Here is a 22,996-nt window from a genome sequence, read left to right on the forward strand (position 1 = left end):
CATGTTCCTGCCGACATTTGGGACTGTCAGCGTTCCAGATTTTCACCATCATAATAGGCGGGTACCAGTACCCTGTTTTGATTTGCACGTCTCCGGCGACATACGTGGAGACCCTTTCCACACACTCATTTTCCATCTACATATCCTCCTTGGTGCGGTGCCTGTTAAGGTCTTGGTTAATTGAGTTGCTTTCTTAACTGTTGGGTTTGAAGGGTTCCTGGTGGACTTTGAATCACACTCCTTTACCGCATGAAGCCACCACAGACCCACACCGCCTGTGTGCTAGTCCTCCGAGCACAGTGCTTGCTGAGCCTCAATCCTGCCAGACAGTTATATGTTGCTCATTTTTGAGAGACTGTGGGATAGTAGTTAAGATGTGAGTTTTGGGGGCGCCTGGGCGGCTGTCAGTTAAGCATCTTCCTTCGGCTCAGATCATGATCCCAGGGTCCTGAGATCTAGTGCCGCATCAGGCTCCCTGCTCAGCGGGGAGCCTGCTTCTCCTTCTCACCCTGCTCCTCCTCCCACTCGATCTTTTGCTATCACTTTCTCTCTCAAAGAGTTGAATGAAATCTTTAAAAAAAAAAAAAAAAAAAGGATGTGAGTTTTGGAGGCAGACCGCCTGGGCTCATCCTGGCGGGTGACGCATCCACCTCGGACGAGTTGCCGAACTTCCCTGTCGCACAGTTTCCTCCTCAGTGACATGGGGAGTCATGGAGCCCATCTCACAGGGCTGTGCGGATGAGGTTGCTCAGCACAGTGAGCACCGGACCCCCATCTGGGGCCGGGCAGGCGTCTGGGGAGACTGGCCGCTAACCATACCCTGGCACAGGTGTCTCCGGAGGATGAGGAGCTAAGGGCCACGGAGGTCAGATAACCGGCCAGGGGCCCGCAGAGCCCGGGGGGAAAGCAGCTCTGATCCCAGAGTGAGGAGTGAGGGGCAGCGGAGGGGGAGCCGGGCAAGCTCGCACCCCAGCACCAAAGCCGCTCGCTTGTGCCAGGGCGTGGGCCCCGCTGCTCTGGGGCTATCCTCCCCACTGCTTGCATTCCTGCTGGGGTCAGTGGCGGGGGCCGTCTGCTCTGCTAAGGTCACAGCTAGCCCTTCCCAGCCCAGCACTTGGGCCTTTGCGGGTCATCAGGACCACTCTGTGCAGAGGACAGCCTCAAGGACATTAAAACACAGCTCCCCCACCCTCCATCCAGCCCTTCCTGCCAGCACCACAGAATCAAGTCTGCAGGGACGTCCTTTCCCTGATGCCGGCTGGGCTCTGTGTTCCAGGCACAGTGGTCTGCTCCCCTTCATAATGAGCTGGGAACTCGAAAGACCCCAGTATCTGCTTGTACTGGTTCCCCAGCCTGGGTCCTCCTCCCTTCGAATGGGAACTGCTGCCATGGCCTAGCCATTGCCTGTATGCAGTTTGCTCTGTTTTTGAACCATTAGTGTCATTGTCTTGGCCTCCTCCACTGGGCTGTAAGCTCTTCGAGGACAGGGACCTTGTCTTCTTTACCTTAGAATCCCCCCTTTCCCGCATAACACCATGGACATAGTCATGCCCAGTGAGTCCTTGCTCACTGACGAGTTCTGAGCACCTTAGGGAGAACATCCGTGCTCTGTTGCCCTGTAATAGATGCAGGAAGAACAGAGCACTTGGGGAGGGCGGGGGTCCCTGGCTCTCTCTGCTGTGCCGTTAAATACCCAGCTCGGAGGAACTTGAATATCTCTTCTTTTCTAAGGTTTCTTGAGAAAAGAGCATTCGCCCTGAAGCCAGAGTTGGTCTACTTAGAATGTCTTTGTATTTGCAAAGAAGTCTCATGACCAGTTATCTAAATAATAGTAACAGTTGTTCCAAGTTCTTTTCATTTTATTGGAGTCACCAATCTCGGATTCATTCCCAGATTGAGACACCGAAGGCCTTTTCACAGTAGGGTTCCTTTGTTGCCAGAACCCCAAAAGCTAGCTTTTCAAAGCCGTCACCGAGGGTGAGGAGGTGACAGAGGGACTTAACAACGTTGGGTCTGGTCTCAGGCTATGGCCCCATCACATCTAAGATCCCAGTGATCCACGGCGGGCTTTTGGGGCACGGGTGTTCGAGGGCTGGAGAAGATAAGACAGAGAAGTAAACCAGCCAGTACAGGTGACATTCAGATCTTTCCAGGCACACTGAAGAAAGTAACACAGGACGTGACAAAGGCACACGTGTCTCTGTATCTTTTGACATTTTTCTTAAGCTGACCTCAGACCCCTGACCTCCTTTTTGGGGCAGCATCCATTTCTCATGTTCATTTTGAAACGACACCTCATTTCCCCACTGCGCCCTCTAACAGTACGGAAATCAAGACCGCATTTCCTCTGGCAGAGGTGCGGCAAGTCTGGCTTTGCCACCAGAACTTAATCCCGGCTCTCACATGTCTGGTTGCCGCTGTGGCCTTCGTGGTGGTACAGTCTCTTTGCTCTGGTCCTTCCCTTCCGTGCCTCCAGCCTCCACTCCTGCTGAGCGACGTCCATGCCCGCGGTCTCCTCTTCTGCACCTCGCCAGCAGTCTTCCTACTCCCCACAAATCAGCATTAGGTGCTCGGGGTAGGTCTTCACTCACCAGCCGTTGGCCACCTGGGGCTGCTCTTGTTGGCCCTGTGGTTTTCGGTGACGCTTTCTCATGAACTCGAAGCTCAGGCCCAGGCTGCTGGGGACACAGACCCTGGCCCTTTTCTGCTGCTTCTTGTGTCTTTGGCTGGCCTGGCATTGCGCCGCACCTGTCCTTCTCCCTTCCACCCTGCCTCCCTGCCCTGCCTCCGCTTTCTCTCCCCACTGCTCCCTCGTTCCCAGGCTGCCATCACACCCGGGAAAGAGTAGGGCCCGCGAACTTGGGAGTGTGTCGCACCTATACCAAGTGCCAGCTGTCTGACTTTGGAAGTTACTCGGAGCCTCGTTTCTGCCTCAGACAAATGGAACCAAATGATAACTAGTCCGTCGGCTCTTTTTATTGGATTGAACAAGAGCTTCTAATTCCTACTTAATCGTAGTGTTTAATAAATGACCCCTGCCCTCTTTTCGTAGGCGATTCTGTGATGGGAAGTAGCTTGCATGTGCTCAGCACCCAGGGGGATGCCAGTGGAATGGGGGGTCACCTCCGTTCTTCTGTCTCGGCGTGTCCATGGTGCCCACTCGCCCCAGGCTCTTCTTCTGGCCTCCCCCGGCCTCACGCTGTGTTTTAGAAGTGCCGTCACGCAGTTCCCTCTGGTCTTCGTGAGTTTTGCTTTTTAGTCTTGTGCGCTAACTCAGCAGCCTTCCTTACAGCCCCTGTCATCATGCTCGTGTTTTTATCGGGATCGTTGCTGTTTGGTTAGTGCTCTAGGTACAGATTTTGTGTGAGTTTCCTGTTCTTTTTAACACAGCAGTGGCAAGATAGCAGAGATGTTTGTGTTGATTTCTTTCTCTGCCTTCCGTTTGGCCTTTTGCATTTCTCTCCCTTTCGCAGACCCTGTGCCTTTGGCTGGGCTCACACCGCGCCTGAGAGGCAATAGTAGAAGAGGCTTGAGGCCGCTGTGCGCTGGGACTGCTTTTGCAGACCGTGTCTCTGCTGTGATGTTGTGCTAGACTCCTGACCTGTGTCTGCTTCTGTTCTTGACCCTGGATGGGCAATTATTGACATGGCATCCGGAGGAAGCCTTTTAAAATGAAAATCAGGAGATGACATTGGCTTTAAAAATTCTGAAATTATTCTGTGTGCATTTTCGGATTGAGAAAATGGGTAACTCTGTTGGTCTATTTGGGATCTAGGAGTCTCACTGTAAAAGATAGGAGATGCAAATATGGACTGGGGGAGGCCAGGGGTGTATATTGGAATTAGAATAAACACACACACTCTCTCTCTTTCTCTCTCACACACACACACACACACACACACACTGATTTCCTCGCTGCGTCTGTTGCAGGCAGCAAGGAGCAATGACACCCCAGTAGCAGTGAACACATCTTGTATCCATATCCTGGGCTTAGGAATTGCTTTACCTACTAAAAGGAACCAAGGGCTCCCTGAAGACAGGGCCAGCGGCAGGGCTGGGACAGGGAAAGTACAAGAAGAGCCCAGAAATCTGTGCCACAAAGTGCAGGGTGCCCATGTTAAAGGGCACGGAGCTGGTCAGAAACTGGGGAAGGGGAAGTTCCTCTCTCCAGTACAATACTGACCAACACACAGAGGGAAGGATGAAGTTGGAAAACCTTCACTGTGCAACCCCTGTGGAAGTGCCTGACTCACCACCGGGTGCAAGCCTGCTGGGCAACCAAAGACTTGCACAGTCTGGGATCTCCACATAGACAACGTCTGTCTCAGGGACAAAGAGCCCTGACATTGGCTTGAGCACGTAGCCGTCCTATGTGATGTCACTGACCCTGGAGGAGACTGATGCCAGGTGCCTCCTAGGGAGTCCTGCCGAGGACCCGCACCCTCGTGGGGGCGTCCTGCCCGTAATGCAGACATTGGTCAGAGCATGGACAGATGATCAGATGGACAGAAATCGGGGGGCCTCCCACAGAGCAGAGGGCCTGTGCCCTTCACCCCCATTAGGGCTGCAGATGACAGAGAAAGGCTGTGGAACCCTTCCAGGAGAAGGTGATAAGGTGGCTGAAGATATGTGGCATCTGGTGCAGGATTGGGGTCCGATTGGTGGGGAGAGGATCGCTCTACACTTGATCTTAGCCAAAAGGCCGAGAAGCGATGAGAGAGAGATCGCTCTAAAGGGGAGTTGGGAAGGTCCGAATACTGTTAGCGGTATTGCATCTTTAAAGATTTTGCTTATTTTTTTGACAGAGAAAGAGTGTGATGAGAACTTTTAAAATTTGCTTAGCAGGGGCACCTGGGTGGCTTAGTGGGTTAAAGCCTCTGCCTTCGGCTCAGGTCATGATCCCAGGGTCCTGGGATCGAGCCCCGCATCAGGCTCTCTGCTCAGCAGGGAGCCTGCTTCCTCCTCTCTCTCTCTCTCTCTGCCTGCCTTTCTGCTTACTTGTGATCTCTGTCTGTCAAATAAATTAATAAAATCTTAAAAAAAAAAAAGATTTGCTAAGCAGCAGCTTTTGTAGTTTTAACTATGGTCACTACGCTGTATGTTACATCTCCAGAACTTAATTATCGTACAGCTGGAAGTTTGTACTCTTCGACCACCTGCACCCGTTTCCTGTACCCCATCTCCACCTTCCCCCTCTGGCAACTACCAGACTGTTCTCCGTTTCTAGGAGTTTGGTTTTACTGGATAAAACATCTAAGCAAGATCATACAGTATTTGCCTTTCTCTGTGCGACTTATATCACTTACCAGAATGCCCTCAAGGACCATCCGGTTTCAAATGGCAGGATTTCCTTCCTTTTAATGGATGAACATCATTGGAATATTCCTGTAATTTCTCTGTAGGTGTGAAAAAAATCAAAATAAAATGTTTAATTTAAGAAAACGGAGTAAATACAGCAAAATGTTCATATTGCTTTAAGTTCCTGGGTGTCTATTATTTTTTATTTTTTTTAGATTTTTATTAACATATTATGTATTATTTACCCCAGGGGTACAGGTCTGTGAATCGTCAGGCTTACACATTTCACAGCACTCACCATATCACATACCCTCCTATTATTTTCCGTAATATTCTGTGTATTTGAGTTAATCTCAGATGTCAAAAGTTTTAAAAGAAAATAACAGGTAGATACATGGAGTCCTACTTTGCGTCTTTCCTGGAACATTGAGTTCTTTTTGTGCCTTTTTTGCCCTGGTACCCAGGTCATGGGAATTTTATTCACTGGACAGTCGTCAGGTTTTACACTAGCTTTATACAAGGCCTTCTTTCCCGTGGTGTAGACTTTCTGGGTTCTCCCCCACAGGAAAGGAACCACTCAGCCTGCTGCTTCGTTCTCCGGTCTTTTCTTCTGGGTGTAATCTGGCTCCATGGTTCTGTGGAGCCAGGGTCTGCGTCCAGCTTCCTTTTCTCCTTCTGCGTCTGCACTTAGCAACCTGTTTTCTGTTCTGCTCTTAACGCCATCAGCGCTTGACTGAATGAAAGCAGCCACGTAGGTTCCGTCTGCGGCTTGCCACCTTGGTCTTGGGTTCCTCTTTGACTGTGCGGTGTTGTGGTCACCTGTGGACCAGAGGTTGCTAGGTACCAGCTATTCTCCCTGTCCATTTAGGGAGGGTGTTGTGCACTGATGGGGCCTCTGTCTAATTTGTTGGGCCCCGAAGGGGAAAACCATTCATTCTGCTCTTATTAGCAGGGATGGGTAGTGCCTTGGGCCTCAGAACTCTTTTACGAGATAACACTTGATTATGCCCATCTCAGCTAATGTTAGCCTTGGTGGGTTCTTTTTAAAAAGCTGGGTTTGGGGGGGCGCCTGGGTGGCTCAGTTGGTTAAGCGTCCGACTCTGGATTTTGGCTCCGGTCATGGTCTCGGGGTCATGAGCTCCAGCCCCTCGTCAGGCTCTTCACTGGGCATGGGGCCTGCTTGGGTGCTTTCTCTCCCTCTCCCTCTGCTCCTCCCACCCCACCTCCCTCTCTTAAAAAAAAAAAAAAGAAAGAAAGAAACAGTCTTGGGTGTGGAAAACAGAAACCTGGTGAATTAATTTGGTTCAGTGCCCTTTTTTATTTTTTCTTTTGGACCAGAAGCTTTCTGCACTAGACAAAGTAGGAAAATATACAAAGCACCGTACTTAGATGCTTATGTATGATTTTGAAGACTCAGTGAGATGAAGGTTGTGGAAGTACGTTTGGAGAGATGAGTCAGGACGCTACAGGTCCCCAGCGTCCTAGGCTCCGGCGGCCACTGAGCACCTGGCAGGTGTGTGCCCGGAAGCCAGGCTGGTGGGCTGCCCGGGGCCAGGCAGAGGTTGCAGGGCCTGCACAGCCCAGGCCCTCTTGCTCTGCCCTTCCGTTACTCCCATCAGTTTGGCTCCAGCTGCTGCCTGGCTCTGGGCTTCCTTTGTTTCTCAGAGCTGGCCCAGAAATACCCCTCAGGGCTTGATTTGTTTCCTTTTCTGGGATTTGTCCTTGAGTCTTCCCAGAAAGTTCTGCCCCTCCTGCTCACTTGGAAGGACCTGTTTCCCAAACCACCTCCTTTCCTACAGACGCTGGGTCCAGGACCTCCCCAGCGTGCCCTCGCCGGAGCAACTGGCACAGAGAGGAGGGTTTAAGAGACTGAGGGATTAGAATTCTGCCATCACCAGTCACTAGTTCGGGTAGGGGTGACTTTGAGCTTCGGTTTCATCGAGGGCAAAAGGAAGAGAAGGCATCGTGTTCTCCCTCCCTCTCTGATTCAGTGTGAGGTTGAAATGAGGCAGTGAGTTAAGGGCGGCTTAGTGTCTGGTGAATATTGGCTGTCTGTCGTCTTTTCTTCTGACCTTCTGTTGCAGACGAAGAACGTTTACTTTTGAGCTCAGCGCCACTGTAATTTCTGTCTCTCTAGACTCAGTTATGTTTTCTTTTTTCCTCTTTTGCAAAAGCTTTGGTATAAACAGTTCAGTTATTTATGGTTTGGCGTTTTCTCCCAGCACATTGGGGTAGGTTTGGGAAGTCCCAAGACAGGACTTGCTGCACACTCTCCTGTAGAAAGAATGTTACGACGTGTTGGCTATGTGCACAGCGAGGACTGTACCTAATGGATACACGGGACGGACAGATCTTCCTGAACTCCTACTAGCACGGCCCATTTTCATGAGCAAGCATTTGGACACTCTTCTCTGGGCCAGTTGCCCATCCATTTATAACCCCGGGGCTGCCTCCTGTATCTGCCACTGGGCTCAGTCAGCCTCGGTGGGTGGGACTGCGCGGGCAGCATTTAGCAAAGTCATGCTAACACAAGAGCTTTGTGAAGTCAGCCCCATGGTTCTGCGCTGTTCCGGCTAGTCTATTTTTATAAAATGCAAGAACTCAAGTTCAATGGGATATGAGAATTGAAAGGTCCTGGAAATCCCCCAACTCATGCCTAAGCCATTCCCAGCTGGCAAGAACGTACCCGATTATCAGACACTTTCCGATAGTGTGTGAGTTTTCACAGCCATCTCCCCTAAGGGCTCTTGCCGAGAAGTCCTTTCTTTTCTTTTCTTTCTTTTTTTTTTTTTTTTTTTTAAGATTTTATTTATTTATTTGACACAGAGAGAGAGAGAGAGACAGAGAGGGAACACGAGCAGGGGGAGTGGGAGAGGAGAAAACAGGCTTCCCACAGAGCAGGGAGCCGGATGTGGGGCTCCATCCCAGGACCAGGATCATGACCTGAGCTGAAAGCAGACACTGAACAACTAAGCCACCCAAGCGCCCCCTAAGAAGTCCTTTCTTAGTGTCTCCGGGCACAGAAGTCCCCAATGAAGGGGGACTGCTCTGGGTCCATTGTACCTCCTCCACCATCAGACTCTGCTCCCTGGACAACAGCCCCCCCTTACTGCCCTCTCCTGCCACAAGTATAAAGCCCTCCCCCTCCCCAGAGGGAGGTGACTCTTTGGGGCTTTTTCTGTTCCAGAGACAAGGGAAGTCCACCCAGGTGCCTCCCTACCGTCCCTTTCCCCTCTGTCTAGGGTTGGCGTCCCCCCACTTTTCAAGCAATAACAGCACTTGCTAGTTACTTCGTACAGAAGAATGTAATGCTTACTGAGCAACTCCTGGGAACCAGGCGCCTACGGAGAACGCAGGCATCAAGGCCAGCATCCGTTTGGAGAGCCTTGGCTTGGGAAGGTGAAGTGACCTGAGGTCACCCAGCTGTGATTGGCAGGGCTGGGTTTGAATAGAACCAGCAGCAGAGCCCAAGCACTTGGCATCTCTCTGGCCACGTGGGGTGTGGAAGATGGTACGGCTGCTCTGGGCCTGAGTCGCAGGTCCCCACACCTGCCTTGCACACCTGCTCCCCCACATGTCTCCCTCTGCCCACCCCGCACCCGTCCCCCTGTCTGCCCTGTCTGCGGGGCTGCGCACTCCCACTCGGGCTGTGCTTTCGCCTGTGCCACCGTTTTCCTTGGAGGAGACAGAAAACTGCTGATTTGCCCTCCAGTGACCCATCACCAGATGCTCCTTTGGCCTTCCCTTCGTCAGGCTTGAAGCCCTGACTTCTCTGTTCTGAAGGAGTCCTCCGCTAGTCCAATTTTCTGACCGACCCTCCTCCTCCTCCCCCTGCCCCGTCACCCCTCCCTTCTCTCAGTCCTGCGCTAACACGGGAGGGAGGGCTTGGGGTGGAGGGGTGGGTCCAGACCCTGCACTCACATTTATTTGGCACCATCTGTTTTTGCTTCTCAGGTACCCAGATAAGCTGTTTCTCCCCAAGCTCCTTCTCCTGGCGGCAGGCTGCCTTTGTGGATTCCTACTGCTGGGCTGCTGTTCAGCAGGGCTCCTTGCAAGGTGATTCCGGACGCCTTCCGCTGTGGCTGCATAAGGTAACTGCGGATACATGCGAGTCTCACCTGTTTGCTCTGTCATTGTGGGAACGGGGCCCCCGAGAGGCCACGCTTGTCCACGTTCACACAGAGACTGTGGCCAGCCCACAGTGCCATCCCACGGATCAGACAGCCAGAGTGCTTTCAAGTCAAGAGAGACCTCGGAGATGACCTGGTCCAGCACCCTCGCTAGCAGGATGCAGGGGCACTCTTTGGATTTTAGCTCTGTCCCAGGGGACACCTCTTATGTCTTAGTCCCCTTTCTACCCTTACTGCCCAGTGGTGTGTGATGCAGAGTAGGCTCCCGGTGGAGCCTGGGTGGGCAGTGTTAGACGGGGCAGAGCTAGCACTCGCACCTGGCTTTGGCCGGTGCCTTTTCACTGCTTACAGGGTCTCCTGGCAAAAGTAAGGGCTGACGTACAGCCAGTGTGTTTTGCTGCAACGTCGGGAAGCCTGGTGAGGACTCCCTCTGGGGGTGTTGCCTTCGGGATAGATTGCTCTGCTCTCTGATGGGTCCAGATACCTCAAGGACGGGGAGGCACGCTACGACGTCTTACAGAGAAGAGGTACAGATAGTTAGGAGCTCTGTGTCGGGGGAGTGGTGGAGACGGGGGAGACGGGTGCATAGAGGATGGGCCATGGGGAACTTGAGCCGGAGTCTGTGGGTTTGTGCAGGAGAACATTCTCTGTGTAAGGGAGTGGCTGCATTAGGTCTTCTCTGTGCATACAGAAATAGGATCATGCGTCTGCCTGTCATTATTTTCAATCGCTGGTCTTTTGTCCATTGTGAAAACAAATAGAAGATGTGTGTTTCTTCTGCTCTTCTCCTCCATTGAGGAAAGCATGCTGTTTTACTTTCTGAAAAGCCACAGGCTGATGTTTGACTCTCTCCAGCCTTGACCTATTGTTGAACACAGCATCCTTCTTTCTAAAAATGAGCAGTTTAAGTCCTTTACTATGACTCAGGCCTCTTCCCCTGTTTATTAATTGTATGTTCTCGGGCACAGTGATGCCCTACAATGACTCCTTTCTTCTCTGGGGTTGGGCTTTTCTCCTTGACTTTTAGCCTTGGCATCCATTGGGTCTCCGTCAACTCTGCATGTATAGTAGCCAGGCCAACCGATAATGATATGAATGGGCATAGTTCCAGAAGCTGAACAGCCTTGTTTGCAAGTCGAAATCCATGCAGTTATGGCTTAGGTCCCTTTGTTGTGATGCTCTTGGGAGAAGGGAGGTTGTAATTTGTCACTGGGCTGGGCATTAATGGAGCCACAGAAGAATGTATAATCTGGCTTGTCTGGTGTAAGTGCTGGCAGGGATGGTAGAGACTGTGAAACTTTTAGAGCAGGAAGAAACTCAAGGATTTTGCTGCAGTGTAAGGTGAAGGGCACCTAGAGAGCAAGCCGGGACTCAGGACTCGTTGCCAGCTCTAAGACTAGAGTCCGGTCCCTGGCTGTCCCCTGCCCTGCAGTACAGAGGCAGAAACCGTATACAGCAGTGGCGGCAACCAAGCCTTCTCTCTCCAGTGCCAGTGAGAGGCTGAGCGGCTCTCTTTCTGGTGCTGGTAGTCCAGCTTATTTGGATGGAAATTTGGCAGAGAGATCTTTCCAGATTCACAGGGCTGGGGGCAGAAATTAGAGGTGGGACCAGCCAAGTTGGAAGGACCCTGGACAACACCCCAGGCTCAAAAGTCCTTACCTGGGGAGTAAGGGATGATCTTGAATTAGACCAGCCCTCATGGGGACTAGAGTCCTGATTTGAATCATTTCAGTACTGATGGAATGAGGAGATGGGGGATCGTCCGTGCCTCTAGTCTGCCCGCCAGCCAGCAGCAGAAATAAATCTTCTCCAGGGGCAGCTGACTTCATCCGGAGCCTCAAATCCTTGTCCAGGTTTTCATGTGTAATTTCAGGAGTCGATTAAAAAAATAGCCAATGCCCAAGAATACCGCATCTTCATTTGGGTGGTGTTGCGTGTTGAATTGTAGCCCTTAAAAGATGGATTGATGTCCTAACACCTGTACCCCTCAAATGGGACCTTTTGTGGGAACAGGGTTGTTGCAAGTGGAATTAGTTACGGTGAGGTCCTACCAGAGTTGGGACAGGTGACTGTCCTCTGTGACTGGTGCCTTCATGACAGAGGGAAATTGTTTGCAGACACAGAGTGAGGAGATCTGAGATGCTGAGGACAAGACGGCGTGTGACACACGGACTCGAGCAGAACGTGCATGAGGCTGAAAGGGTCCTCTGCTTGCGGCACTGGCGGGGGCCCGGACCTGCCAACATCTTGGTTTTAGACATGCAGCCACCCAAACTCAGAGGGGAAGCATTGTTTAAACTGCCCGGCGTGTGGGCCCTGGTCAGAGCAGCCCTGGGGACTGATGCAGGTTGTCACAGAAGCTAGGGCTGCAGCCAGGCCGGAGGAGAGCGGGATCCGAGGGCAGACGTGCACATCCATGTGGTGGTATTGGCCTGTCCAGACTGTGCGATTCTAGCTGCTTTGTTTCCACGCTGATTTCCTCTTCCGGTGTTTTTGTTTAGTGGTGACAAAGTACACACCACGTGAAATTTACCTTCCTAGCCGTTCTCAGGTGAGCAGCTGTGCGGCGTGAAGTACGCTCATTGCCAAGATCTGTCTGACCCTTCTCGCCTTCCCAAACTGAAACTCCCAGCCCCCACCGTCCTGCTGTCTGCTGTCTGCCCTTCCAGTCCCCTCCTGTAGCTGCAGTCGTAGGAGATGTGTCCTTTGACGTCTGGCTTATCTGTGCTCGCTTCGGCAGCACATATACTAAAATTGACGTCTGGCTTATCTAACTCTGCATAACGTTTTCACGACCCTTCTCATGTCACGTGACCAGAACTCCCTCCCCTTTCTAAGGCTGGGTCAGACTCCATCATGTGTGTCAACCACGTCTTGTGTGTCTGCGCCTCCCCCCAGGGGCCCCGGGCAGCTTCCGCTACCCGGCTCCTGCCGTGAACGCCGCACAGACACAGGTGGACGGGCATCTGCGCGAGCCCCTGCCCGCGGGTCTCGCAAGCGTACACCCGGACGCGGGGCTGTTGGATTCCACCCCGAGCTCCCAGAGTTCTTCCCGGTGGTTTTCTTTCGGCCTCTCTGCATTCAGCGGACCCTTGATTGCCGAGTGTGGCTTCAGAAGTCTGCACGCTGCCCCCAGGCTCACCTGGTGAGCCTCAGCTCCACACAGAAAGGATTTTCTGGCAGCAGGGTGGTGCAGAGGGGGGCCCCTTGGTTTGGGACAGGCACAAAGGTGTGTGTCTTCTCTGCACAGCTTCACTCCTGACCCTGGCTGGGCTTCTTTCACGCAGAAGCCCAGCTCCCAGCTGTTCTGGGCATCTGGCTGTGTCATCCCCACCTCCCCGACTGTCACGCGCCCAGTCAGTCCTCAGTCGTCACAACTCCGGAGGTGGCTCACAGACCTTTCCATCCCACGGGAGCTCTGTCCTCCCGGGTGATGCCTGTGACGCACCACCCTCTGTCTGCTCCCCAAGGACTTACCCCTCTTTCCATGTGTCCTCCACTCCCATGGCCGCCACACTCCGAGTTCGTTTTGGCACTTCTGTCATCTAGAATGCTCTCCCCGCGTCCCCAGCAACCCTGTGATGCCGTGTAAATGCCTGCTTCTTAGGGCTTATCCCACCTGCCTGCTCTTAGCGGACCATGCCCTCATTCAGCAGAAATGCTCCGGACTCTTGGGGCAGGGTCTCCTTGGCAGACGGCGTCTCGTTTGCCCATCACTGAGAAGTTGGGGCTCCTCCAGGCCTCTATCCTAGACCCCTTCCATTGTCACACCACCCCCTTCCCTGGATCATCTCACCTGGCATCTGTCTCGGCTTCCTCCCCTCTGCCATCAGCACCGGGGTCTTCATCGGCAACCCCCGCCCCTCCGGAGCTCCAGATCCAACCCCCAGAAGCCCCCTCCCCTCTAATCTGCCCCTCTAATTGGCAGATCCCAAAAACGGGGCGCTGGCGGAGCAGAACGTGAGCTGCCCTGCACTCTGGTCTCTGTTGTGCGTTCCCAGAGCAGCCTGTGCTGTTCCCGGAACAACCGTGGGAGGTAGCACATACTCGCCCGAATTCTACTGAAGGGATGTTTTGCTAAGCCCACAGGTTCCTGAGTCTCATGCGGCAGCAGGCGCCTGGGACAGGGCACCGCCCGTGGCAGGGGCTCAGAACACGTCTGTTGCGGGGGGAGGGTGGGGAAATGAAGCAGTTCCTAGGGCCTGCTCAGGCTTCATTCTCTGGGAGCCTCCCAAGGCCAGGGGGAGGGCGCTGGAGGCCCAGGGTTTATGGGAACACTCCTCAAGTCAGGGCCGACACCAGACCTACCCCCCAGGGAGCCCAAACTCCCCCCAAAGAAATTACCCACTGGAATATTTAAGTGTACATCCATATGGAGTTTGTGGTCCCAGTGTAAGGAATGCCGTGATTCCCCCCAGCTACTTCTTCACGCTTCCCTTCCTCTTCCTCCTCCACTCACTCCAGCTTCCAGTAGCTCCAAGGAATGGCTTTTGTAGAAATGTGTGTGCAGTCAGGGGGACCGGCAGGTGGTGCTCAAGGACTCTTTGATAATGGGCCTTTTTTTTTTTTTTCTTTTCGCATTCTGTTCTTTGTTCAAGAGCTTAATGTAGGCAGCGGCTAGGCAAGCTTTTTCTTTTCTGAAACAGGAAAGCAAGGTTTTGACTGAAACAAAAAAGCCGCAGAGTAAGAAAATAAAATTGATAGAACGGGCAAATCTTTATTTAAGTGGATTTAGTGAAACTTAGTTTGGAGGGATCCACGGAGACTCCCAGACCAGAGGTTTCCATACCTTAGCATTACCCCCGAGGGGCAGGGGTTTGTGAAAATCCCGGATCCGGAGGGCCAGGAGTCTGGTTTTCTTAAGTCTCCCAGGAGGTGCTGATGCTGCTGGTTCGCCGTGGGCTCCCGGGTGGGTACCACTCACCTGGACCCGGGTTTCACAAATTGTGTGCGCACGTTAGTCCTAGGGAACCTTGTGGAGATGTAGGCTCCGGTCTGGTAGGTCTGGCGGGGCCTGCGTTCTTCCTGACAAGGGCCTGGGTGATCCTGTAGTTGTGCTCTGTGGACCACTCTCTGACAAGCAAGGATCCAGAGCAAGGGGTTGACAGACTCAGACGTACGTGCTCCCACCAAACCCAGCCCCTCCATCAACTATTTCCTCGAATAGTTTTCTTGGCACAAGCCATGCCCGTCCCTTTACACATTCCCTGTGTCTGCTCTCACGTGCGCACCAGGGGTCCTGTGGCTCACAGACATTTACTGTCTGGCCGTTCGCAGGAGAACCTTTGCCCACCCCTGATGGAGAATTCTAAAGCCCTCCCAGATGATTCGCTGGAAGGGAACTCCCTGCTTCCCAAAAAGTTTGTTGCATTTTCATATAGATCTTCGGGAACGTTTGTCCTTGCTTCCTCATCACTTGCTTGTAATTCTGCCTTCAGGACTCTCTTTCTGCTTCCACACGTAAGTGCTTGGCTTACATCCTCTCTTTTCTAGGTCTCTCCTTGTGCCAGGACCCTCCCCCAATGACCCGAGTCATGAGGCCTGCTAACCTGGGTGTCTTCCCTTGAGTGCAGAGTAGGATTGAGTACCTGCCTTTCTTCTCTGTCCTCTGTAAGCTGCTCGTGGATGCGCTAGCCTTTCTGTGTAGCCCTTCACTTGAGACTTCCCAAATCTGGGATTATCTTTAAAGCAAGTTATGGTCTGAACAGCATGAGGCCAAAAGGAGACAACTTCCCTGTGTATTTTTTTTTTTTTAAGATTTTATTTATTTGACTGCCAGAGAGAGAGTGAGCACAAGTGGGGAGAATAGTAGGGAGAGGGAGAGGGAGCAGCAGCCTCCCCTCCAAGTGGGGAGCCCGACACCGGGCTCGATCCCAGGACCCTGAGATCATGACCTGAGCTGAAGGCAGACGCTTAACGACTGAGCCACCCAGGCACCCCTGGGGTTCTCTTTTTGCCCGACCCTCACGTCAGGATCCCGCATCCCTCCTCGCCCCTCTCAGCCCCTCCTATGCATTCTCCTTGGATGAGCTCAGGCGTTCTTGGCTCTGACCATCTCTGTGTGTTACACAGTCCTGAACTGTAAGATCAGCTGGATTTTCCCCCTTTATTTTCAGCTGCCTACTGCACATCTCCACTAGGATGTGAGTTCTTGAGTATGGGTGTCTTACGTTCACAATTTCTCATCTTCTCCGGTCCGCCTCCCACCTCACTCCCCTCTGCTTGGAATCCATTTCTTCTTGTTTCTTCACATCAGCTAATGGTACTACCACCCACACCCTTGCATAAGCTAGAAACCCCGAATTAGCCTCTGTTCTTCCCTTTTCCATCCGTCCCTTCCACATGGGCACTGCAGTGTTTGCTTCTCGCTGTCTGTGGCTCTTGCCTCGGTCTCCCCCTTCTCACCGCTGCTGCCTCAGTCCAGCGCATAGCCCTTCCCGCCGCTCGCCGCCGTGACCTCCTGCCTTGTCTCCCTCCTCTCCAGTGGGTTCCCTTCTCCACAGCTTATAGGAATCTCTCAAGGAAGTTTTCACCACGCTCTGCGCTGGTGACTTCCCACTGCCTATAATGTGGGAGGCCGAGGGCTTCGTAATTTAGTTCCTGCTTCTGCCTGAAATGAGCTCCGAGGGCCGCTGTAACAAATCACCACCACCCCCTCTGTGGCTTGGCACAACAAATTCATTCGCTCCTATTTTTGGAGGCCAGGAGTTGGAAATGTCAGCACAGTGAGTTCCTTCTTGGGGGCTCAGGGAGAGAACTGTGTGCCACTCTTCTCGCTTCTGGTGGTGACCGGCAAGCTCTGGCGTATTTCCCAACAAGGTCACGTTCTGAGGTTCCGGGTGTATGTTTTGGCAGGGGAGGGGGCACCCTTCAACCCAGTGCGTCCTTCTAGCCTCTGCTCTTACTGCGTCCTCATCCTGGGCTTGCTCGTTTGCTTTGGTGCCCTGGATGGGTAGGAATTCACTGGGCGGAAAAGGAGAGAGAATTCCATGTAGCGGAAAGAGTGTGTCCAAAGGGCCGTAAAAAAGGGGAGATTTGAGTGGAGTCTTAATGTACGAACGGCATTCTTGTATGTTCTCATTGCCTCACTGTCCTTGAAGACCTAGTTCCGGTGTCATCTCTTTGTAAGGCCTTCCTTGACCTTAGTACTTAAGGACCGACATATTTAGTGCCTGTCACTTTAATGTTTTGATCATTTAATTATTAGCTGCTATTCCTACCTGGCCCAGCTGCCAGCCCAGACGGGTTTTTTGGTTGTTTGTTTTAAGATTTCATTTTTTTAAGTAATCTCCATTCCCACATGGGGCTCAGACTCCTAACCCCAGGATCAAGCGTGGCATGCTCCACTGTGTGAGCCAGCCAGGTTCCCCCCAGCCCGGATGATTTGATGGATTTACCCCTATGCGTTTAGTGCCATCAGCCGTGACCGCTTACATTTCAGGGGAGGAGCTGTTCGGCCCTAAGTGGACGTGTCTTCACCTTCCACGAGGCAGAGGGGATTGGAATGTGGAGGGAGGTTGTACCAGAGCCCCTCCAGGCTTCCTTCCATCTGAAGTTCTGCTGTCCGAACTGCAACCCCTTCCAGAAACAACACTTTGAAGAAACTTTGAAGGCAAACAGACTGGAAATTGTGCTGCCGTTTGGTTCTCCTGGGCTTTGAGAAGCTTTGCCGTCACTGAAGAGCTCAGTGCTGACATGACAGCCGTGACTTTGAGAGATGCCGAGGGTCTCAGGCCTCATTTGGAGCAGACGGAGCTCCCGAGCAAAGCCATTCCCATCCAGCAGGTGCACTCCTAAAGTTTGGCAGTTTTCCTATGTTCCGTATGTGGACAAAAGGATTTTAATGTTTTTTTTTTTTGGATTCCTGTTTCAATTGAATTGATTTTAATTCCACCTTGTTGCTGAGTCACTGAAAGTCACATTTTTGTTTTGGATGAAAAACAAGAGGATTAACTGTGCAGACAACCGAGAAATGGGGCATTATTCAGCTGCATTCCTTGCAGAGGTGATCAAGGTAACAGGGTATCCGAGGCGAAAGCAAACACCCAATGTGTAATAGCTTTGAACACTCATTTTTCCAATTACCATGGGCTATGCCGATCTAGTCATCGGTTCTAATTATTGCTCCGTACGGGCCTATTGGAAAAAGTGCCAGACTGTGAACAGTCACTTTTTAATTCAGAAGAACAGCTTGAGGTAAAAATTCTGCAATTCAAATAACTTTGAGACAAAAGAGACTTGTAAAGGTATCCCACAGCCCCAAATTAGAAATAGCCTGCAGCTCCCCAAGAAAACGCCTGGCTCTCCGTTCTGGGAACAGCACCGACGCCGTTAGACACGGTGCAAATGGGCGCCCTTCAGAATACAAGCTTCTCACCACAGCCAACTATGAGTGACATGGCCAGAGTTCACCAGATCTCAGCCTGTTGTGCATGTCACAGTGCAGTGGGCCCCTGCAAACTGGGTTCGTGGTTTGGAGAAAGCCCATCCCAGGCCAGAACCCCAGACGGAGGTAGAAGTGTTGGTGAGGGGACCTCGGTGCTATGTGGCCTCCAGGAATGTCAGGGAGGCTGTGACCCTGGAGAGGAAAACATGTGACAGCTTGAATTTTTTTTTTAATGCATCTCTAACTAAAATTTAACATCGAAAAATACATATCATGCAGGCAATAATCTCTGATGTCAGTGGTATCTGTGATTCTGGTACAGAGACCTTTACCTCTTCAAGTTGGTGTCAGACCATATGTCAATAAACACACATAAATTTGTTTTTTGATGTTGTGGTAACTCAAATATCCACTTCTTTGGTGAACTTTTAGGTATTACTTTATACATTTAAAGATACTATTCTTGGGCCACTTGGCAGGCTGTCGGTGGAGGGTGTGACTCTTGATCTTGGGGTTGTGAGTTCAAGCCCTACATTGGCTGTAGAGATTACTTAAAATCTTTAGGAAAAAAAAATGCTATTCTGCATGAAAACCCAGGAAAGACCCGAGAAACTATCACAGAACCAAGGAGACGAGGGAGACGTGACAACTAAATCAACAGACAGATCCTGAATTGGATCTTTGAGCAGAAAGAAGACAATGATGGGACTGCTGGAGAATTCCAAGTGCAAGTCTGAAATTGAGTTAATGATGGCTTCTTCATCTTGACAAGTGGACCACGGAAATGTAAAGTGTTAACAGTGGGAACACCAGATGCATGTCATTCGAGAACACCCTGTACGGTCTTTGCAACTTTTCTGTACATCTGACTTGATGGCAAGAGGCCCAGTGCCGGGTCTGCTGCCTGCTCTCAGACATGTGGGTTGGGAGATCTGTGTCCTCTCGAGGCCATCACTGCTACACCTCTGAGGAGACAGGAGAGACCAGTCCAAAAGACAGGGAGTTTTCCAGAGAAGTGAAACAATCTATGGCGTATTGTGGAAAAGGCACGGCTCTGGGTTCAGAAAGGTCCGGCTTCCTGTTCTGTCCCTGGCTCCGGCTTTGCACTCTGTGGCCAGGAACCATTCTGGGCTGCTTCTTCCCCTTGGTGAAGGGAAGCCATCAGTAAAGTCCTTGGCAGGGTCGTTGTGAGGACCAAGGGTATGATGTGCCCCCGAGGTAGCCCTTCTGTTGGTTTTAGGTGGTGTGTTGTGCATTTTACACACTGGGCAGCAGGCTAAACAGTTGACACAAGTTAACTTAATCTTCATGATACGTCTCTTACATGACCGTTTCACAGATTGGGAGCCTAAGAGTCAGAGGCTCAGTGACCTCAGCACCCAGACACAAAGACGAACTTGAATTCAGATCCGTGCTAACTGTAGTTAGTGGTCTTCCTTTGCCTGCTCTTGGGCTTTCCTGATGGCCCTGGTTCCTGGGCGCTTTTTGCTTTCCTGGACTCCAGACTCCCCTCATGTTTCTTTCTCACGTACATCCCTGTCCAGATGCTCTCTGCGGGGCTGTGGCCCATGGTGATTGGCTGGTCTGGACCTGACCTGGCTCAGGTGCACACTGGGGGTGTTGGGCAGTCCCCAGCTCTGTCCCGGCACAGAAGGTCCATCCTGCATTCTGGGAATTTTAACTGCTTAAACCTGTTTGACGGTGTGATTACTGGATCACTGAGGCCACGATTTTTCTCATCCATTTTGGCCGAGGTTGGCATTTCCACGTCATTTTCCCAGATTGATGGTGGCTGGGAGAGCTTTAAGATTAGTGACCGCCTAAAACCATGGCAGTGAAAATTAAACAACCCCCCGAAACCAGCAGAGGCCACTGTGACATTTACCTGTTCCTTAACTGGGGTTTTATTAAGGGATTACTCTAAAGGACATGGAAGTCATTTTGGTTTTTTGTTTCCTTCTGTGATTAGTGTAGTTGCCAGTTACTTCAAACTCTATTGAAGGGGGATTAAAAAAAAAAAAGTGATGTTACTTACCTTGGCAGGTGAGTTTAGACTTAATAGTTACAAGGGAATGAGCCTGATTTCTGTCCGTGCTTGATGTGGGCATGCACATTGGTCTCCAAAGGAGAACACGGTGAGCAGCACTTGTACCCTTAGGTTCCAGAAGTGAGGGCTCTGCGGGTCCCCTGACAGGCTCTCTTGTTTTTCAGTTTTTCCCCTACATTCTGCTGCTGGTGGCTATCCTCCTGTACCTGCCCTCCCTGTTCTGGCGTTTTGCAGCTGCCCCTCATCTTTGCTCAGATTTGAAGTTCATCATGGAAGAACTTGACAAAGTTTACAACCGCGCAATTCAAGCCGCGAAGAGCGTGTGTGATCAGGACGTGAGGGATGGTACCAGCCCAGTTCCAGGCCTTCAGGAGAACATGGGGCAAAGGTAACTCAGCCCCCAGCAAGTATCTTGGCGGGCTTTGGAGTATGAGCTCTCAGTCCTCCTCCTGCCCATCTGGGCTTAGGGTTCCCACTGTAGTAGATGGGGTGGGGGGTGGGGGCTATGATCCACCTGCAGACACACTGTGGGAGCCAGGAAGGCTTGCCGGCCCCCAGTCTCATCCCACCTCCCGGCGCCAGCACCGGTCCTCACATCCAGATGCCTTCCCTTGTTGAGGGGAATGCCACCGTCTCGTGTTCTGAAAAGCTTGGGTAACGGGATGGCACCAGCTACTCACTGGCGCCAATGGAGAAGCGAGGAGGATTATGGGACTGCTGAGCTTAGAGAACCAGTGAGAGAGAAGTGGGGGGAACGAGCAGGCAGTGCCTGGTCTCTTCACATTCTTCCTCTGGTTCCTGTTGTCAACAAGGGTAAATGTATTAATAGCTCTCATTTTTAAAATACTTTATCTACCCTGGAGACTGTGTTTTCTCTGGGTACATTACCTCAACCCTCAGAATGTCATTACAACTAACTGCGTTGATTTTCTGCCTCCCTCTTCCACAACTAAAAAACACCGGCTTCCAGCTCTCAGCGAGAGAGCTGGGACCCCACCCAGGCCAGTGGGCCCGAACCTGAGCCCCACACCCATGGAGCTGTCCGCCTCCTGCCCCTTGCCTGGGCGGGAAAGTCTACTTCATTGTGCACACCTGAGAAAATCTAAATCAGATTTAGAAACACTAGAATAAGAACGGTCCATGTGGAGTGTTTACCAGATGCTGGGCATTTTAAGAATTTGCAAATAGAACCTGTTTAACCAGACCTTCTTTAAAATACTAAGTGGGAGAGTGTTCTGTGGTAGCTTGTCTTCTTACTTGGACCCAATTATATTCCCTGATCTGCCAGCAAAGTCATAGGTGAAGCAGGGAGGGAGGAAAGGGGTTTGAGCTTTTTAGCGCAATACTGTCCTGTGCATTTACATCTTCGATATCTGCTCTTCACGGAGGTTTAAATTTTTTTTTAATTCCTTCGTTGTTACTGTCTGCAGTCTGTGGGAGATCTCTGAACGCCACTTCAAGTACCCGATCGTGGAGCAGTACCTGAAGACAAAGAGGACCTGTAGGAACTTGACCATCAAGTACGTCAGCTGCCGGTTGCTGACACTTGCCATTGTCCTGTCTGCAAGCGTCTACCTGGGCTATTACATCAGCCTCTCGTCACTGTCCGACGAGTTTGTCTGCAGCATCAAGTCTGGGATCCTGAGAAACGACAGCACCATCCCCGATCGCTTTCAGTGCAAGCTCATCGCCGTCGGCGTCTTCCAGCTGCTCAGCCTCATCAACCTCGTGGTTTATGTGCTCCTGGCCCCGGTGGTCATCTACACGCTCTTCGTTCCATTCCGGCAGAAGACAGACGTTCTCAGGGTGTATGAGATTCTGCCCACCTTCGATGTCCTGCATTTCAAGTCGGAGGCGTACAACGACCTGAGTCTCTACAACCTCTTCTTGGAGGAGAACGTAAGTGAGCTCAAGTCCTACAGGTGTCTGAAGGTGCTGGAGAATATTAAAAGCAGTGGCCAGGGCATCGACCCGATGGTCCTCCTGACCAACCTTGGCATGATCAAGATGGATGTCATGGATGGCAAGAAACCGGAGCCCATGGAGATGACGACAGAGGAGCCGGAGGACCGGATGACGGAGCTCAAAGGTAGGGGGAGCTCTTGGGGCACCTCAGTACTGGGAGACAGAGGGGAAGAATCGGTGCCGCCCCAGATCTCCAGAGGAAAGTGTGCTTTCTCCAGACTATCCTTGCTTCTTGGTCATGCTCTCACAGTCTCTGCCCCAGGCATCCATCCGTGCTGTCCTTCTCACATACGCTTGTCCTGTGCTGCTGGCTTTGTCCCCGTACTTCTGGGCCTCAGCCCGTTGTCCTCCATTTCTCTCAAAAGATACAGAGTTTGTTGATTGAACCGGAGCCCTGACCTAACTTCACTGTTCCCTGAAATGTGGCTTAGAAGCAAAACCTTGTAAGGCAAACAACACGGGATTGATAGAAGAGAAGGTAATTCATGCTGTCGGTTCTTGTTTTTTGTCATAAATGTTTTCTGTTTTTACAGATTCGAGCACACCCAGTGATATTAAAGTAAATAACGGAGAGACGAATGCTCGACAGAGACTTCTCGATTCTTCTTGCTGATTTTTATTCCCCTTGAGCTTGAGGTCCGTGACCCTCTGTGACTTGGGATTTGTATCGGCTGTCAGGTTCCCCGCTGGTCCTTCTGAGTGTGCCTTACTGAATCCCTAAGGAAAATGACGGCCCCCAGAATGCTGTAGGAGCATGATTCATGAACTTCTGATGAGCAGCACCATGGGGGTGAGCCAGCCCTAGCAAGTGTACGTGTGAGTACGTTGCCTAGAAGGTGGGAAGGCTCATCAGAGCAAGACTCAGAGCCCTGTTTGTGCCTCAAAGAAGCCCCTTTCTGGAAAGATGTGCAGTAAGACTCAGGGGGTACCAGCAAGGACTTCGGGAGGCTTTTTGGATTTGTTATATAAAATAATGATAACACCTGTCAGGATACAGCTTTACTGGGAACCTCCTATGTGCCCCTAATGACCACTGCACAAGAGAAACACTCACCGGCCAGCTGCAGACTTGCTGTTGGCAGTGTCCTCCTCTGGGGGCAGTGCTGGCGTGGGTTCCTGTCCCCCAGGGCTCTGTGCACACTACTGCTCGTTGTCCACGGCAAACCACAA

At 51.7% G+C, this 22,996-nt stretch overlaps 1 protein-coding gene across 1 annotated transcript in view; it reads left to right on the top strand.

Annotated features, from left to right (window-relative positions):
* The window catches only part of PANX1 (pannexin 1), a gene marked incomplete at both ends in the record, with an annotated part of 38,684 nt that extends 16,245 nt beyond the window's left edge, over positions 1–22,439 (top strand). The window contains 4 exons of the mRNA XM_080817525.1: positions 9,253–9,389; positions 20,026–20,249; positions 21,292–21,950; positions 22,360–22,439. Of these exons, the coding sequence (XP_080673651.1) occupies positions 9,253–9,389; positions 20,026–20,249; positions 21,292–21,950; positions 22,360–22,439 (1,100 nt within the window). The remainder of the gene's footprint in view (positions 1–9,252; positions 9,390–20,025; positions 20,250–21,291; positions 21,951–22,359) is intronic.
* Positions 22,440–22,996: the final 557 nt, after the last annotated feature.

The sequence above is a fragment of the Martes martes genome, assembly GCF_963455335.1.
Source record: "Martes martes genome assembly, chromosome: 10".
In the NCBI taxonomy this organism is placed as follows: Eukaryota; Metazoa; Chordata; class Mammalia; order Carnivora; family Mustelidae; genus Martes; species Martes martes.